Genomic DNA, 17,096 nt, shown 5'->3' with positions numbered 1-17,096 from the left:
TTTTATTTTATTTTATTTTATTTTTAATTTTAAAGGACAAGAAGATCCTGGTACCTTCTGCTTCCAAGGCATTTTGCACTGAGCAGCCAATAGATAAAATGTTGAAGCAAGCCTTCAAAGTAGGGTGAGCTAGGTTCCACTCCAAATCAAGTAGCTATTGTAGTGCCTAGAATAATCTTACTCCCTAATTTCTTCTTTCTTGTTCAACATTTTGAATTCTTCCCCATCACTCAATTTAGCAAAATAGGACAGAGAATTTTGGCGTTACAAGTAATGAAATATTCAGGGTACTTGTCGGAAAATAAAAGAGTTGTGTGTTAAATCTATTCAGCGTTCAAAAGCAGGACTAGGCAAGAGCCACATTTCCACGTCTTCTGAATCTGATTTTTCAGCACAGTGATTGTCTGACACACTTTGTAAGGACTCATTGCAGGTACAAGCTAGACAGTCTCAGAGCACAATTACTTCTTTCCGCCACATAGAGGATGCTTTAGTCCTCCTTTAGATGGAGATTAATGGCATTTAAGCACAGATAATGCTAGATGGAGATCGATCTGTATGCACACAAACCACTACTTCCCCGACTCAAACACTCAGGACTTTTTTACCACTTGAGCAGATGTTTTGAACATTGCTATGTCTGACAGTAATTCAGCCACCAAAGTCCAAGTCTTTCTTTGGGCTCACAACTGGTCAGTGGAACTGGACCTCATGATCCTGATTAAGAGCCTTCCCGCAGTCCAAAATGCACTACAGCACTGGGGCACTTTCCTATACACAAATACAACTGCTTCTCCCTTCTGTGAGTTTTGGATTCTGCACCATGCCTCTGCCCTCCGTAACAAGGGGTACAGGAGGATTAGCTGAGGCACTTGCTAGCTCGCCATTCTTTTTTTCTGATCTCCACAATCTTTCCCCTTCGTGCCATCACCAGAGCAAAACCAATTTTGCATGTACTAGTGTTAGAGAATAGGAGCAGTTTTAAATGGCACTATCTAAAACTAGAAACCTGTTACTTCTCTTTTTCGTGATTTCTCCTCTATCCCTCCTGAGATAATTTTCGTTTGCTTATCAACTTCTTCACTGTAGGATATTGTAGGTGTCATGCATTCAAACTAACGGGACAGAACTCTGTAGGCTTAAGTTTCCCCCCTGTTAATTGTTATTTCTCAGTCATAAATTAGAAAATACTGTCTCTCTGGCAAGCAAAAACAGCTCATAAGGCAGAGTCCGCAGTGTTTGCTTATTGATTGCAGTAAGATTTGTTCCAGTAGGCTAATTAACATGTCTGCTCTAATAAATACACCCAGGAAGGAAGGAGCAGAGGAACAAGAGAGAAAACCCCCAGTTTCTAAGCACTTGGCCATTCTTACACATGGGGAATAGTGCCTGACCCTGCAATCACTGGATTGCCTTTACTGTAAAATATTACTCAGTAAAGAGACTCTGGAAGCCTGAACTTAAATGTCTTTTTGACTAAAAAATATCTCAGTATAACTGAGTCATGAACGTTTCACTGAAGTTATTATTCACTGATAAAACTGCTTTGTGCTCCTCATTAAAATTAGGATTCCTTTAATGGAAAGGCACTCTAAAATCTGAGTGAACATCGCAGGAAACTGAGAAGTACCCGACTAATTTCAGGAATAGCCACACAAACCAGTTAACAGATGTGGTGTGAGAAAGGCCTCAGGTTATTATTATTAATTGTTACAGTTCTAATTCTTACCATGCATTTGCGATCATCCACCCCAGCCAAATCCTCCTCAAACTCCTTTCCTACATCAAATTCCATGATGTAGTTTCTAAAAGTGCTTAGCGTTTTAATGATCATATGATCCCCATTCTGAAGGATTTCTTTGTCAGGTTTTAGCAAGTTTGCTATTTTCCTTACGGCAACATTTACATCTGAAAATGAAAAAGAAAAATGAAAAAGTCCACCACAAAAAGAAGACTGTAGCTCTTGGGAGAACCAAAATGAACAAAGATAAATACATGTCCAGATCTTTCAGGCCAGCTTTCTCATCAGGAAAAAGTCTATAACCAAATTCTTTTAACTTATAATAAATTAATGTTTTGATTTTCTGATTATACGGAATCCTAAATAACACCTTTTGTATTTGACAGTTAATAAGGCCTTCAATATTTACTTCACATACTTCATCAAATGCGCACACACAAAACTGCGTTAAGTACGTTGTCGTCCCTTTAGTACACATCAAAATTCTACTCCTTCTTGAATTATGGTTATTTCTTTCAGTTTGAAATCTGCCACTTACCTCTTCAAGCTATGCAGCTTAATCTTTGTTAATGTAAACTTCCAGATGGGAAAAAGCGGAAGCTGCTTAAGACAAAACATTTTTGCATAAGGCAAATCTTAATGTGCATTCCTGAACAAATACTTCTCACAAAAACGACTTATGACTGTACAAGAAAAAAACAGCTTTATGTCGAGACTAAGGCAGGCTGTAATTCTTGATTATTTATCAAAGAAACATGAAGGGAACCTTACCCAGTGCTTTCAGATACTCCTCAAAATTGTCATTGCTGACCATTTTCCAGTAACCATTGAAATCTGCAGGCATCCCTGCTTTAGATAATCGTCAAAATCAAGGTCTCAGAATAGTGCGGAATTCTGCACCGCACAGCTCACTGCCTTTCTGTGGGGCAAGTTTGAACTCTGGTTTCTTTTATCTCTTTTTTAGACCATGTAGCTATGCAAGTCCTTCTAATCCGATTAATGTTGAAGTGTTGCCTTGAAATCCTTCCACAAGGCTGGACCTCTGATATTTCTAATGACAGCGGGATGACTTGTTTTAAACAGAGTGGAACATTTACCTTCCATACAACTGCTGTACGTGTACTGATTATCTGGAGATCCATTTTAATCATATTACGCTTCCTTTTTCATGCCACTCAGAAAAAAAACTTGTAAAATGTCTTCAGTTTAGGATATTAGCCTAAGCTATGTAAGTGCTTATCTTTCATGGGTTTTTTTTGGGTAAAACCTTCCTTGAATATGTTCCAGCTATGTTATGCCTTCTTCTTTTCATCAAACTATCGTACAGACTCTTCCAGTGACAGCAATTTGTGTCTGGCATTACTTGACTTGCTCCATGAGCTGCTTAATTCTAGAGAACTATCAATGGAAGCTGTTTGGCCAGCTGAGGGATCAAAAGGGGCCAGCGAGGTGGAGACTTGGAATTAAGAGTGGTTAATTCTGTATACTGCTAAATGCTACAGCATCACTGAATGCATGCTTTCAGTTAATTTAAGCAACATCGAAACAGAAGTAGCACTTCAGAGATTCTACGTTCTTTGAAGGTGTCTTCTGTCAAAAATGAGATAAACTGAATCAGCAGAACAGGCAACCAACAGCTGAGAGCGGATTTTTCTGGCTAACATTAGGGCTCAAATACCGAGAAAGCCTCTTAGCAATTTTCATTTATTTTCCACTGTCTGTTTTCAAACAGTATAGCTGCAGTTCCTCTTGGATATGTTATCTACTCCAAGGCTTTGGCAATTGCTTACTCTTATAGAAGACTGGATCAGAGAAGCAAAGAAACCCACTTTAAACCCGGATATGAGGGCTCAAAAGTGACACGAATGGTGCATGCATTTTGAAATACTTGCACGAAAGACTCATTTACTTCCATCTCTTGTCCAAACTGCAAAACCAAAAAAAGTTATTCAGGGTCCTAAAAAGTCAAAGTTAAGCAGTAATACATGTTTAAATATACATAAAAAGAAAAGTTGTGGTTCATTTTATTTTGTTGCTTCAGAACAGTGAGGCATCTTCTTGCTAAAACTGTCTTTTGGACTGCAGACCTACAATTCAGGAAAGTGCTATGTCTGACCCGTAGGTATTACTGGAGATTAATATTTATTGTTAAGATCTTGTTTCTTTTATTTTCAGAAGAAAGCTGTTCTTTACGTATTTTCAACTATGCAGCTGATCATCCCAATTTGCTTAAGCACTCCCATACACAAAACCAGGAATTTAAGACACCACATGAGTTCAAGAACTTTTGGACTGATGTATTTTTCCCTCATTAACCAGAAACAACTTTTTCAAGAACTTTACATGAAAAACATGCCAGGTCTGTCCACTTCACACACAACAGACTTCAGTCATTTAGTGGGTTTACTGTTTTATGCAACTTAAGAGGCTGAAGCAAGTCACCTTCATTCTTCCGCTCACTCTCTTCTGTGTAGATATTGTGGTGTGCAATGTAGGATATAACAGAATCTGGTACAAGATATTTGACACTTAATCCTCTGCACAAGGCATGGCGTATCTGCGTTGCACTGATTTCATTCTGAATCCATTCCTTCACCAGAAAGATGTTGTGCTGAAATTTAGTTAAATGGGTGGATTCATTGATATACTGAGCAGGATCAGAGCCAGCACGGCTAATACAGACCAAGCCAAACTTTTCCACTATTTCTTTGATGTGTTCTTCCTTCCAGAGATTGGGTGTCTTAAATGTCTGCAGAAAATCAGCACCACAGAGCAGCTTTAATTCTGGTAGAACTGGAAAGACAAAAGGAAATGAGAGATTTCTACACCTGCTCGGTTTTCTAGGAAGTTTATACTTAAAATTAGTTTTACCTCATCCCTTCTTTTTCCTTTTTTTCCAAATACTTTAGCTTTAGTTTTCTTTCAAAAGGTTGCAGGTTTCTTCAAAAGGTTTCAAACAGGCATCGTGTCAGAGCCCTGAGTGCATTAATAGGCCCTAATTAACCTGAGCAGCCCAGGAGCCCCATTCAGCTCATTCTGGTCAGTCCTGACCTGAGCTACATGACAAGGAGGTCTGGTCTCCAGAGCAGCCACAGCCACGAGTGTGTCTGGTCATGGACCCTGTTGATCTGGAGCCCAACCCACAGATGGATGCCCCAGCCTGGCGTCAGACCTGCCTTCACAGAATTGCAGAATATGAGGAGTTGGAAGGGACCTGGAAAGCTCCTCCAGTCCAACCCCGGCCAGAGCAGGATCACCAGAGCAGTCACACAGGAACACGGCCAGGGCTTTGGGTGTCTCCACACAAGGAGACTCCACAACCTCTCTGGGCAGCCTGGGCCATGCTCTGCCACCCTCACCCTGACAAAGTTTGTCCTCATCTTCAGCTTGAACCTCCTGTGCTCCAGCTTGGGACCATTGCCCCTTGTCCTGGCATTGGACATCCCAGAGCAGAGCCTGGCTCCTTCCTCCTGACACTGCCCTTTCCAAATGGATCCCCAGGAATGAGGGCACCCCTCAGTCTCCTCTGCCCCAAGCTCAAGAGCCCCAGCTCCCTCAGCCGCTCCTCAGCAGGAGATGTTCCATTCATGCATGTGAATGATGCTTTGTCACTGTGGACTTGCCAGCAATCACTAATCGTAGTCTAATCCTGGTAACCCTCACCAGAACTGGTCTTGATCCTGAAATGCAGACTGACTTGCCAGCTTGACAAGCTGGGATATGCCTCCTCACTGTGAGCCTACCTGATGGTCAAGATCCAGCCTGTTCTGCTTCGCTCTGCTCAGGTACTGTGGGATCAATCTCAGCGAGTGAGGCACTTGCCTGCCACACACCATGTTACCACAAACAGCTCCATTCCCTTTGGGATGCACTCGGGCACACAGACACAATGTTTGCATACTGTCACATTAGCTCGAGAGCAACCTAGAAGTTTGCCTGGATTTGTGCACCTGTATAATCTAAAACATGACAGACTGTATCTAATCTAACTACCCTTAGTGGTACCATAAGCTAGTTCGTTGACTTACTAATTTTTATTTTATTTTTAGAGAAATTTGAACCAGGAGAGTATTATACAGATAATATTTTGTGTCATGTGGCCGTGGCATTTTCGTTCTAGTACAAAGAGACCTAAAGCCAAATTTGCTGTACCTTGAATGATGACCAAGAATGACACTTCACTGGTTTGATTTCTTGGTTTTCTCTCCATTTCTTATTTGCTGCCCACTGCCTAAGCCCCAGCACAGAAATATCTCTTTCCCCAAAGCCTATTCTACAGCACTCATCATTATACCATCTGAATATTTTACAAACATTGACTAGGTATTTTCACAGCCTTGCATTCCTGTGAAATGAAGGGGAAGGATGGAGATATTGTCTCCATTTTACATTTATTTGTTGTTGCAGATGGACAGCACATCTGCAAGATTACACAAACAACTTAAATTAGGGATTTGAAAAATAAGAAACATACCAGTGATGATTTAGGAAAAGCATCGCTCAAGTGCCTCAAGATACACACAGTTTTGCAGAGGTTTATTACATATCATTAACTGCAGCAAGCATTTCTCTTCTTTCTTTCAGATATTTCTGGGGTTTTCTTTAGAGTTCACAATAGTGTATTTTGTAAGAATGTGAAACTTTTATAACAGCTCCCTCTCCCACAAACTACCCAGTAAATTTTACTTTAATACCCACACCTGCAAGGTTGAAACCTTTAGATTCAATGCTCTCAGCCCTGACACTTGAGCTAGGGCAGAAGTACCTACAAAAGTTGTCTGTGATCCCCATGTGGACCTACAAGACTATGAAACTCAGAATGAATGTCCCAGACGCCTCTGAGAGCTGATGAATGACGAGACACCAAGAACCCTAGGATTCACACAACCCTAAAGCCGATCTTTTCTGCCTCATCCCTTCCAAGCTGTCCTCTGCCCATCTATTTTTCCATGCCAGTTCCAATCTTCTTGTCTCTCCCCTCACAGATTCTACTCTACCTTTCCAGTTCCCTGTCCTCACTTCCATGCTTAAACTGCTTCCAGTCCCCTGTTTTCCAGAACCTTACCTGGGGTTTATGTCACAGCTTGGTTTTTGCTTAACAGCAATCACCACAATAAAACAGTATTCTCTCCCAAGCTGTATTAGAATGAATATTACACCAGAGCTCTTATAGCGTTGATGGGTTTTCTCTGAATGTACGTAAATTGCAGCTCCACATTACTAGAAGCTAAATTAACAGATCGTAGCCTTTACAAAAAGGCTGCCAATTTTATAAACACATTTCTGTATAGCCCCACACTTTCTGAGCCAATGAGCAAAATGGCCTTTGGCCATTGGCCTTTCAAGGGCGCTTTGCTAAATGATGATCTGCAGTTTCCACTACAGATAATGGTACAAAGCCCAAATGGCTGCTGCAATGCTCCATTTTTTGGTAAGTACAATTGCTTTTATTTCAGGGCATGGCACGTCTGGATCAGGGAAATATTTGCTTGGTTTTGATTGGCGTAGCTCAGTCAATAACAGTGGACAGAAATAAATTGCAATTCTTTGTATTGTTGTCCAGGGAAAAAGCAGAGGGTAAGCTAAAGGAGAAATAACTATTAACACAAAGGAAGTAGCTGGATTTAAGGTCTAATTAAGGGAGATTACTATTGGAATATGCCAGGGAAAGCATTCAAGAGGTGAAAGTTTTTCATGTAAGGCAGCTGAGAGACTTGAAGTGCAGGGGATTCAACTAAGATTAAATAACGAGAATCAACATCTCTTGTAAGTAGGAGAAGAAATACTGCATGTGAAGCTATATTTGGTGATTCAAGGAGGGATGGCAAATCTCTGGACACTAAAAAACAGAGAAAAAGAGCTCCATGGTCTTGACATTTTCATCTTTGCCCTGAATGACTGGCACTAATAAGCTATTCTAAGTTTATTACAACTGCAACTTTGCTATGCCTTTTCTTTTTGACTGTAGAGGAATCCTGTGATGACTGATGAATTCTAAACTGAGAATCTTGATTGGGAAAGACTAGTTTTAAAACCTGTTTTCCTGACATTTTTACATAAAATGCTATAGAGCTTGAAATAACTACAGAAAATAGTAGCCAAATTACTTTTTTGTAATGGAAAACTAAAATAGCCTTTGCTACTTTCACACTAACTTTCCTTAGTGTGGCAATATGGAATAATCAGACTTGTCACTTGCCAACAATCATTAACCCCATCAGACACTGATTTCACTGCAGTCCAAATGCCTTGACTGTTTTTCCTCTACCATCTATTAAGACACAACAACTCATCTTTTGGAAACTTTTGCATAACCATGAGCAACTTCACTGTATTATTCATGTCCAAGAAGTGCTGCAATACTACAGGAAAAATGTAATGTATCAAAAACATAGCAGCATTCTAACAAGTGATGGCATTAGGGAATACGACAAAATAGGAAGCCCAAAACTGACAGCATTACCAGAACCTACCATACTTCTAACGTCAGCGGAAGCTTTCCTGTCCAGAAATACAGTAAACACCAATGCATCAGCATCACTGGTGTGCTATTCATACACTTTGCCCACTGTCTAACTCTAGAATGACAATTCTAAGTAACCTTGATACTTGAGATATTTTTTATTCATAAACTCTGTGCTTTGCAAAACCAGCAGAGCCACAACATACATCTCTGACACAGCTACAGAGATGCTCATCAAACCAAGAATTAATACGAATAAGTCTCCCGTCTATGTGGGATTTACTACAAAACAACTGCACCAGCCGTCGTGCTGGCACTGGCATGGCTTGTTTTTGGCAGGCAGCTCCAACCCTCAAAACTTAACAGCTATTATGTTCAACTTTTTCATCAGTTCCTCTAGTCTGGTAAAAGCTGTATTGTTTTTAATGCTAATCAAAGAGTCATGTTTACAGTCATGAACCAACCTGGGTGCTGGTAAGGAAGGGAATCCACTGTAGATCCTTCTGTGGGCCGTTTGTTTTTCATGATTTCCTTCTTGAACTGGAGTGATCTGAGTGATTCATTGTAATGGTGCCTGCATTTAAAATAAAGGCTTCTGTGTGAGGTAATCCTCTCAGAGGTGCACAAAGCGATTACCTGGCACTTTCAGATTCAAGAACACAGTCTGCTTTTATTCACTTTGGATTTGAATACAATTTGTTGAGAATTTAGCATATTCATTCTACCATGAGATTACTATCAATGTAGTTAATGTTTTGCAAAATTCACAAGTAATCTCTGTAATGGCATTCTGGTTTTCACAGAATCACAGAATCCCAGACCGTTAGGGATTGGAAGGGACCTCAAAAGCTCATCCAGTCCAATCCCCCTGCCGGAGCAGGAACACCCAGATGAGGTTACACAGGAAGGCGTCCAGGCGGGTTTTGAATGTCTGCAGAGAAGGAGACTCCACAACCTCTCTGGGCAGCCTGTTCCAGTGCTCTGTCACCCTCACTGAGAAGAAGTTTCTTCTCAAATTTAAGTGGACCCTCCTGTGTTCCAGCTTGTGCCCATTACCCCTTGTCCTATCATTGTTTGTCACCGAGAAGAGCCTGGCTCCATCCTCGTGACACTCACCCTTTAAATATTTATAAACATTTCAATTCCTTTCTGAAATTTTACCATTATGAAAATTTTAGTAGCAAGATTACATTTAAAACATGGTGGAGGTTTTAGCTTGAAACGGGGTTAAATCACACTTGAACCACTAGATTAAATTACTTGATTAAACACAACCCATCATGATTATGTTCCTAAAATGTGTGCTTAGTTTTCAGGAGGAGACATTCTCTCTCTCTCATCCTCTTCTCCACAAAAAAATTTCCTGAAGTCTCCATCCTGTCATTTTCCCTTTCATTTTAATTCTCAATCCTGAGAAACTCCAAAAATACACTTCTCATAAGATTTTGACATCTGCTATGCTTCTAATTTTACCAAGTTCAGATCCATGAAGGCAGGCAAAGATCCCTTTGTCAGTTTTTCCAGGTTTCTATTACTTTGCTCTTTTGCTGCTCCTGATCACTGATGCCCCGCTGCAATACTGGTACTATAACCTCACGGTAGTGGCCCCTTCTTTGACCATGAGGGCAAGTGCCAATCTTAGATCCAAACTCTTAAACTGATTCCTTCTGAATCAGCATGACCTTGCCTGTGCAAGTCAATAGTCCCTGACTTGCATCATCCGATGCAGCGCTACAGGCTTGGGGACCAGTGGCTGGAGCGGCCAGGCAGAGAAGGACCTGGGGGTGTTGGTGGCCAGCAGGATGACCATGAGCCAGCAATGTGCCCTTGAGCCAAGAAGGCCAATGGCATCCTGGGGTGGATGAGAAGGGGTGGTTGTAGGGCAGAGAGGTTCTCCTGCCCCTCTGCTCTGCCCTGCTCAGATCATATCTGCAATGTTGTGTCCAGTGCTGGGCCCTCAGGTCAAGAAGGACAGGAACTGCTTGAAAGAGTCCAGCAGGGCCACAAAGATGCTGGAGGGAGTGGAGCATCTCCTGCTGAGGAGCGGCAGAGGGAGCTGGGACTCTTGAGCTTGGAGCAGAGGAGACTGAGGGGTGCCCTCATTCCTGGGGATCCATTGGGAAAGGGCAGTGTCAGGAGGAAGGAGCCAGGCTCTGCTCTGGGATGTCCAATGCCAGGACAAGGGGCAGTGGTCCCAAGCTGGAGCACAAGAGGTTCAATCTGAACATAAGGACAAACTTTGTCAGTGTGAGAGTGCCAGAGCATGGCCCAGGCTGCCCAGAGAGGTTGTGGAGTCTCCTTCTCTGCAGACACCCAAAGCCCTGGCCGTGTTCCTGTGTGACTGCTCTGGTGATCCTGCTGTGGCAGGGGTTGCACTGGGGGAGCTTTCCAGGTCCCTTCCAACTCCTAATACTCTGTGATCCTGAGCCATGCTTAGGCATTGCTCGTATTGGCACAAGCCAAAATCGTTTCAATAAACAAGCTTCCAGTTAAACAGGACAGGTAGACAGGTAGAGACTCGAGCCAGTGTCCTATCTCTGTCCAGCACTTACACAGCCAAAGCGCCCATCAGGTCTTGCATAACTGTATCAAAGCAAAGGGTATGTGTTATAAGGCACAGTTCGAGTTCAGCACATTTAGAAAGCCATAGCTAAACTTTTGAATGTCTGCCCTAAGGAACAAATTCATAGTTTAGTGATTTAAATGTGCACTCTTCAAATCATCCAAATGCTTTTAGCCACAGGAATAAATTGCACAAGCATCAAGAACCTACACCTAGACAGAATGTCTCCAGTGATTTTTGATGCTCAGCCATTGGTTGAAGAAACTGCACAGACGAGGTGAAGGACATATGGTAGCAAAACGAAGGCAGTAGTAGCTTGGCCTGTGCCTTCCTACATTTTTATTTTTAATCCTGCTTTGTTGTACAGAGGCTGATGCTATGCATAGTCAAGTACACTAACTTTGTACCACGGACTGACATTCTTGGGCCATGATTCAAAAATAAGAACTCTTGGCACAGAGCTCACTGCAGTGCTAACCTTACAAGTACTGCAAAATCTTAACTGCCAAAAGGTCTGTTCAGCAAGCATTTCGAGTGCTGGAGCTGGGAGAGTTATGTTACTGTTAAAGAGACACCAAAAAGGACAACCCAATTTGTCAGTCTATCAAGCGTTTTCTGAACTATGTATGAAGCTTTGAATAACTACATAATTAAATCAGAAGCACAGCTCAACGAAAGTTGGCAAGACAGATCTTTGCCAGCTCGAAATTAATTCACAGTATATCTGCACCACAATCAAATCTACATTACAAAAGGAATTCATGTAGTTCTTTTGTAACTGACAATACCGTTTCCTTGTCTAGGAATAATATTCAGGAACAGCAACTAAGCAGGAAATAGCTCTATCATGTTCCCTCCTCCTCTCTAAAAAAAACCTTGGGATAGTCTCCAAAATTTCCATACTCGCTTAATCTAACAGGCCACAAGCACTGCCACAAGTAGGATACGAGCTTTGCTGCTTAAAGTTCTTGTATGTCATAACTATTTGGGAGCCTCTGCAAAATCCGCAGATTTTCATGAAATATGACACTTTCATCGCACTCAGGTGGAACAAGTGCTGTAGGAAAAGGCCATTCGTGTTTCTCAGGACACAATGTTCTAGAGTTAAATGTACAGTTCAAGGTACTGATAAGAACAGACATTTAGGTATAATAATGCTTTTTGCCTTTGCAAAAATTCACAATAGCAAAATCTTCTATTAGTACTAAAGTTTCCTACCTCAGAGCGCTTATAGTGAAGGCAGCAATTGGTTCTTAGTTCTGTGACCAGGAAAGAATCTACAGATAAACCTTCAACTCCACAGTAAACCATTGCCTGTTTACACTTGTGTCGTGGTGAACAGAAAACGGAATTCTACAATCCAATCCCAGCAAAACCAGGACAGCTTGGTAAGGATCTAGCCCTAAATCCACCTCTTTTTCTTTTTTTTTTTTGAAATATTCACATGTGAGAGTTAAAATACAGCATAAAGCTAAAATACCAACATGTGCTAATTCATCAGGATGCTGCTTCCCTGCTCAAAGGACAGGGTTCTCATTAGATCATGGCACTAGTTCAGCTCATTAATATAACTCATCATTTGGGAAAAAAATTATTGAAGCTCATTTCTCTCCTTAACGGGCATCCAATGTAGCAGTATGTGAATTTATTTATAAAACTAGAGGTTCACTTTCTAGGCAGACGGGAAGTTTGGCTGTTCATACCACACTGATACTGTTTTCCCTGAGCAGAAAGTTATACATACGGGTTTCATTTACTGTACCTCATATCCTAAAGGTGTCTGAAGTGGATTTACAATTTGCAAACCCAGTCTTGCAAGTAGTGCTCACTTCAGTTGGAGCTGTGCAAAATCAAAGCCTTTTTAAGTAGGATTACCTGATCTGTAAGATTTGTGGCTGCTTCTCTGGAGGAAAATAGTTTTACAAAAGTGAAGTTTAGGAGGAAAAAATCCCACACCCAACCAATACTGGAATATACAATTGTGAGTAAGAAAAGAACAGACAAGTTTTCTGCAAAGACAGGGCAGCATTGCCTTGTCTTCCTCTTGTCCTGATCCTATGATGCTGGCTGGAGGGAAGGAGAAAAAGAAGCAACTGGATGTCCACGTTCACCCAGCGAAGCAAAAGCAGAACTAAAAGGCTCCACTAGCTGCTTTGTAAGCAGGTAGGGTGTTCCTATTAATGTATGCTTTTGTAGAGTAACAGGTCTGCTTTCTAACTGCTTTCACAGAGCCGTAAGAGCCTTCTGGGCAGTTGCTGGAAGGCACATTTTAGAGACTTAAGCTATACAAACAAATTTTTCCAATTAGAAAGCAACCTAGAAAATTTAGATAGTCATGAAGTGTGACTGATAAACTGATAGTTTTCACACTTGCTTTCTTGAATGACACCCATGAAGTCTTCCACTTGAACAGTATCTGTTGACTTCTGTCGCATCTATGTTTCCAAAAAGTGGCTAGCACAAGAAGTTTGTGTGTTCATACCTTGCCCCATAACGCATTTATTACCAAGACCAACCATATGGCACATTTCAAGTTCCTTACATCAAGTTAACAGCTTTTGGACAAATTGTTTAATTTTTCCTTCCAGCACAAAACGACAGCAATCTCAGTAATTCTGAAGAAAACATCAGCAGTTATGGGCTTGGGTTAGAGTTAATAAGAAAACCTTTCGAGGATGTGTGAATAGATAAACCTGCAGGAATAATAAGGCACAGTTAATCTGGAATGGGGAGGCTCCTGAAAAATAGGTCTGTTTGTAAACTCTCTTACTTTCTGATTAAGATCTCTGTATTAACTGCTTGGAGACTTACAAACAAGACAAATAACATGAACATTTCTGCAGAAGTCTTTCAGTGACTACAATTTTGCAAGACACTTTCTTAGCAGAGGCCTTCCACACGCACCTACCTACTTAAATGGCCCAAGGGCAGTACTGTGGAGTACTGCAGCGGTCTGGGGAAATCCTGTCCTGTTCCTAGTAGGAAAGGAGAGACTCCAGATGGGGAATACTGACTATGCAACCTTTCTCAAGGAAAGTGATGTGAATTTTCTTTGCTCACAGGTATAAGAAGACATGTTCTGCTTTGCTTGGGTGTTTCACAAGGGTTCTGTGCATTGACCTGGTCGCCTGACAAGTTTTTAGTAACTTCATAAAGAAAGGGAAAAAAATGTAATTACCTTAATACTTTCACTGTCTCTGTCCACGTCTGCTGCTCACTTTCCCATGGATCAACTCGAATCCAGTCTGATGTCTCCAGGGCCAGTTTAGCCATTGCTATCCGGTGCCTTGCTGAAACCAAGCCTTTCTTTCCATATTCATCATTAACAGGAGATATTATGCCTTCAACCACCTGATACCTTCCTTTTGAAAAAGGGAAAAAAGAAAAAAGAAATATAAGCCATCTTCAGAGGATCTTGAAAATTGAGGGTGAATGGGACCTTGGGAGTTCATCCAGTTCAACCTCTTCAAAGCATGGTTAACTTCAAAGGTGTAACAGTCTAAGAGCAACTTGGTCTAGGTGTTATCTTTAATATAGAAACAGCAATTTAAAAAGTTCAAAATCAGCCTTTTTGTTCCTCTGTGAATGACTCATAATTACTATTAATATGTTTATACTATCAGGTGTTTCAAAAAGGAAAGCTGGATGAACATACACTTTTCAAGCAAGTAGAGATTTTTATAATTCATGATGTAAGCAATCAAAATAGCTCGATATAATTAAGTTTTATATTCCACTAAGTGCAGCTCTTACACAGCCAGAGCAATGGATTACTCAACTAACCACTGCTTTGTTCTTAAGCATCTGATACTTGGTATTTATCAAAATCATTGTCCTTTTTCATTGTGTTAGAACAAGAATTGCAGCATTTCACTGCAGCTGTGATTAACGTGATTCAGACCAACCAGAACATTCAGGAACAAAGATGGGGCTAATGGAGTCTAAAATGAGACTTGCAGCACCATGGCCCAAACATCAGCTTAGCAGCCATTAAAGACCCATTCAATCTAGCTGATCATGTTAATTAAATTTGAAAATATGTCCATATTTTTCTACTCCTGTAACATAATGTGATCATTAACATGACAAACTCTTTTTATTACACCTCACAGTTCTCTCCTCAAATCAGGAGACAAAAATGTAGCGCTCATTTTAATAAATGAACAGGGAAATAAAGCACTGATGTGAGGTGCATAGAAATGGAAAGGAGAGAAGGGGTGTTTCAAATAGACAGAAATAAACCCAAAATTTTTTCAAATGTAAAACATATGCATTTTAAATAACTACGATAACTGTGATATTGAAGGGGGAAAAATTCTCTTCCTATTTCAATTCAATTGTTTCAGCAAAGAAATGGAAATGCAGCAAGTTTCCTCCATTGCTTTGTAATGAAAATGATACCCCTGGACTCATAATTTCTGATTCTAGCACAGGACAATTTAATATTCTAAAGTAACAGGTTACTAATTTCACATCTATTTCGATGTAATGGGGTACAATTTTCAAAAGAACTTAAGTGAGTTCGACTTTAAAAAAGAGCATTAAGATTCACCGAGGTTTACAGGCCTGTCTCCTGTTCAAATGTCAGTCAAAACGATCTCTGTTTTAAACCATTGTCATTATAAGCAAAATGGTCAACAGAGAAAGATAAATTTTTACAGAAATGTGCAAAGATGTGTATATAATTGAGTACATTTCTTGATCCGAAACTGGAAATAATCTCACTTGATTTATGAACAACAATTATACTCTGGTACTTTGATAGTATATAATGCTAGAACAAATTCTGCTTTAAGGGGAAAGAAATGACATTTTGAATTTATTAACATGTTACCCTTACTAAAAGCTTTTTCTCACATAGTAACTTTTATTGTCCACATTTCAGCTCCTTTCTTTTCGTTGTCTACAGATATCAATTGTTCCCTTATATCTTAAATGAATATATGAAATGTGAACATTAAAACTGTGTGAGATCATGCTAGGCAAGAATGACTGCAACTCCGCAGTCATATCTTTGTGAGTTATATCCAGTGTCTAGTCTGGCCTAGAACTGCATAAATGGGATGAGAGGAGAGCTTCTGATGCTACATCAGCTTGTTCCAAAGCAGAAACGAAACCAAGTGGAAATGAAAAATCAAGGTTGCTAACACTTAAGCTACCAAAAATCAATACAGTAACCGTTTGAGATGATTCACAAGTGAGTAACCCAGCACTATGCATGCACGATGCACATGAGACTTCCACCTAAAACGACAAGCTTTAGCACTCAAAAGTGTAAGAGAATATTTTATCATTGGCTCTAAACAACTTGAGTCCTTTTAAGTAATTAAAAACTTCACCTATTCGAATATGTCACTCAATTTTGGCAAGCATGCGAAAAAGAAATTAAATTCTTTAAATTCATTAATTTATTAATTAAATTCTTTGAATTCATTAAATTCTGCCACCTTGTGGTTTGCTTTTGTTTTATTTTCCACTGCAATTCTCTCCTCTGTCCCATGAATCATTACAGGTCGTTTCAAACATTCCTTGGTCTAAAATATCTTCAACTTCTATTTCTTTGCAATGCCATTTGTTTTAATCATGAAGTATACTATTGTTGTTTGTCCTAAGTCGGTAAAAATCCTGCAGGCCCTTAAGTGGCTTTGTTTTTTCAAAACATACCTATGAAAAGCATGAAAAGAAATCCTCTTGCTATGAACTTACATTCTCTAAGAACTGCTTAGGATAACTGATTAGAATACTACATATAACATAAGTAATGACATAAAAAATGTCCCTCAAACGTGTTCAAGTAGTATTATTAAGTAAAACAGGTATTTAGTATTCTGGTGTAAATGTCACAAACACAAACACTAACTGTAATGCTGAACGAGTTTATTCATACTAAAGCAAATTAACCAAATGCCAATTTCATGTAACACTGTACGTGTACTTTGGTGGGGCTTTTAACGATTGATTTATGCTATTAGTAAGTCTGGGATTGACTATCAGAAACTAGACCAAAAGTAAATCATAAAAGTAAATAACCAGTATAGAAAAGCAAATAACAGAAATACTTCCACAGATTTCACTCCCACCCCCTACTCATCTTTTTCTCAGTGTCACAGGAAAACCCACAGCAGACCAGGAAGCCCTGCAGCTTGACGGTGTTATCCCACCCAGTGAGCCCGAATGACCCCACTGCTGTTCCTCCTTCTGTCATCTCCAGAGCTGGTTGCAACAGGACCTTGTTCCTGAGGGCTGCTTTATTTTACTCCTTTTCCAAGATGTTCAAGAAGTCTTATGAAATAGTACTGCTTTAGCATAAACCAAGTTTCTATTCACTT

The 17,096-nt window shown here is 40.2% G+C and overlaps 2 protein-coding genes across 2 annotated transcripts in view; both read right to left on the bottom strand.

Annotated features, from left to right (window-relative positions):
* Nucleotides 1-1,663: 1,663 nt before the first annotated feature.
* Nucleotides 1,664-2,621, bottom strand: RBP1 (retinol binding protein 1, cellular). Its single transcript, XM_010185688.1, has 2 exons — nt 2,513-2,621; nt 1,664-1,908 (listed from the first exon to the last, which is right to left on the bottom strand). The coding sequence occupies exons 1-2, from the start codon at nt 2,583-2,585 to the stop codon at nt 1,664-1,666; spliced, it is 318 nt and encodes a 105-aa protein (XP_010183990.1). The 5' UTR covers nt 2,586-2,621.
* A 1,506-nt stretch (nt 2,622-4,127) lies between these two features.
* The window catches only part of NMNAT3 (nicotinamide nucleotide adenylyltransferase 3), a 19,435-nt gene continuing 6,466 nt past the window's right edge, over nt 4,128-17,096 (bottom strand). Inside the window, exons 2-4 of the mRNA XM_010185687.1 lie at nt 13,946-14,129; nt 8,669-8,778; nt 4,128-4,534 (exon numbers count right to left, since the gene is read on the bottom strand). Of these exons, the coding sequence (XP_010183989.1) occupies nt 4,128-4,534; nt 8,669-8,778; nt 13,946-14,129 (701 nt within the window). The remainder of the gene's footprint in view (nt 4,535-8,668; nt 8,779-13,945; nt 14,130-17,096) is intronic.

Source organism: Mesitornis unicolor, unplaced genomic scaffold (assembly GCF_000695765.1).
Source record: "Mesitornis unicolor isolate BGI_N332 unplaced genomic scaffold, ASM69576v1 scaffold38885, whole genome shotgun sequence".
Classification (NCBI taxonomy): Eukaryota; Metazoa; Chordata; class Aves; order Mesitornithiformes; family Mesitornithidae; genus Mesitornis; species Mesitornis unicolor.
This window is presented reverse-complemented; position numbering and strand designations above follow the sequence as displayed.

Excerpts from the sequence above, each read along its gene's own strand:
- RBP1 (XM_010185688.1), bottom strand. The coding sequence starts at position 2,585 with ATGCCTGCAGATTTCAATGGTTACTGGAAAATGGTCAGCAATGACAAT. Across the intron at positions 1,909-2,512 it reads GGAGTATCTGAAAGCACTGG|ATGTAAATGTTGCCGTAAGG; the intron begins GTAAGGTTCCCT and ends TTTCATTTTCAG.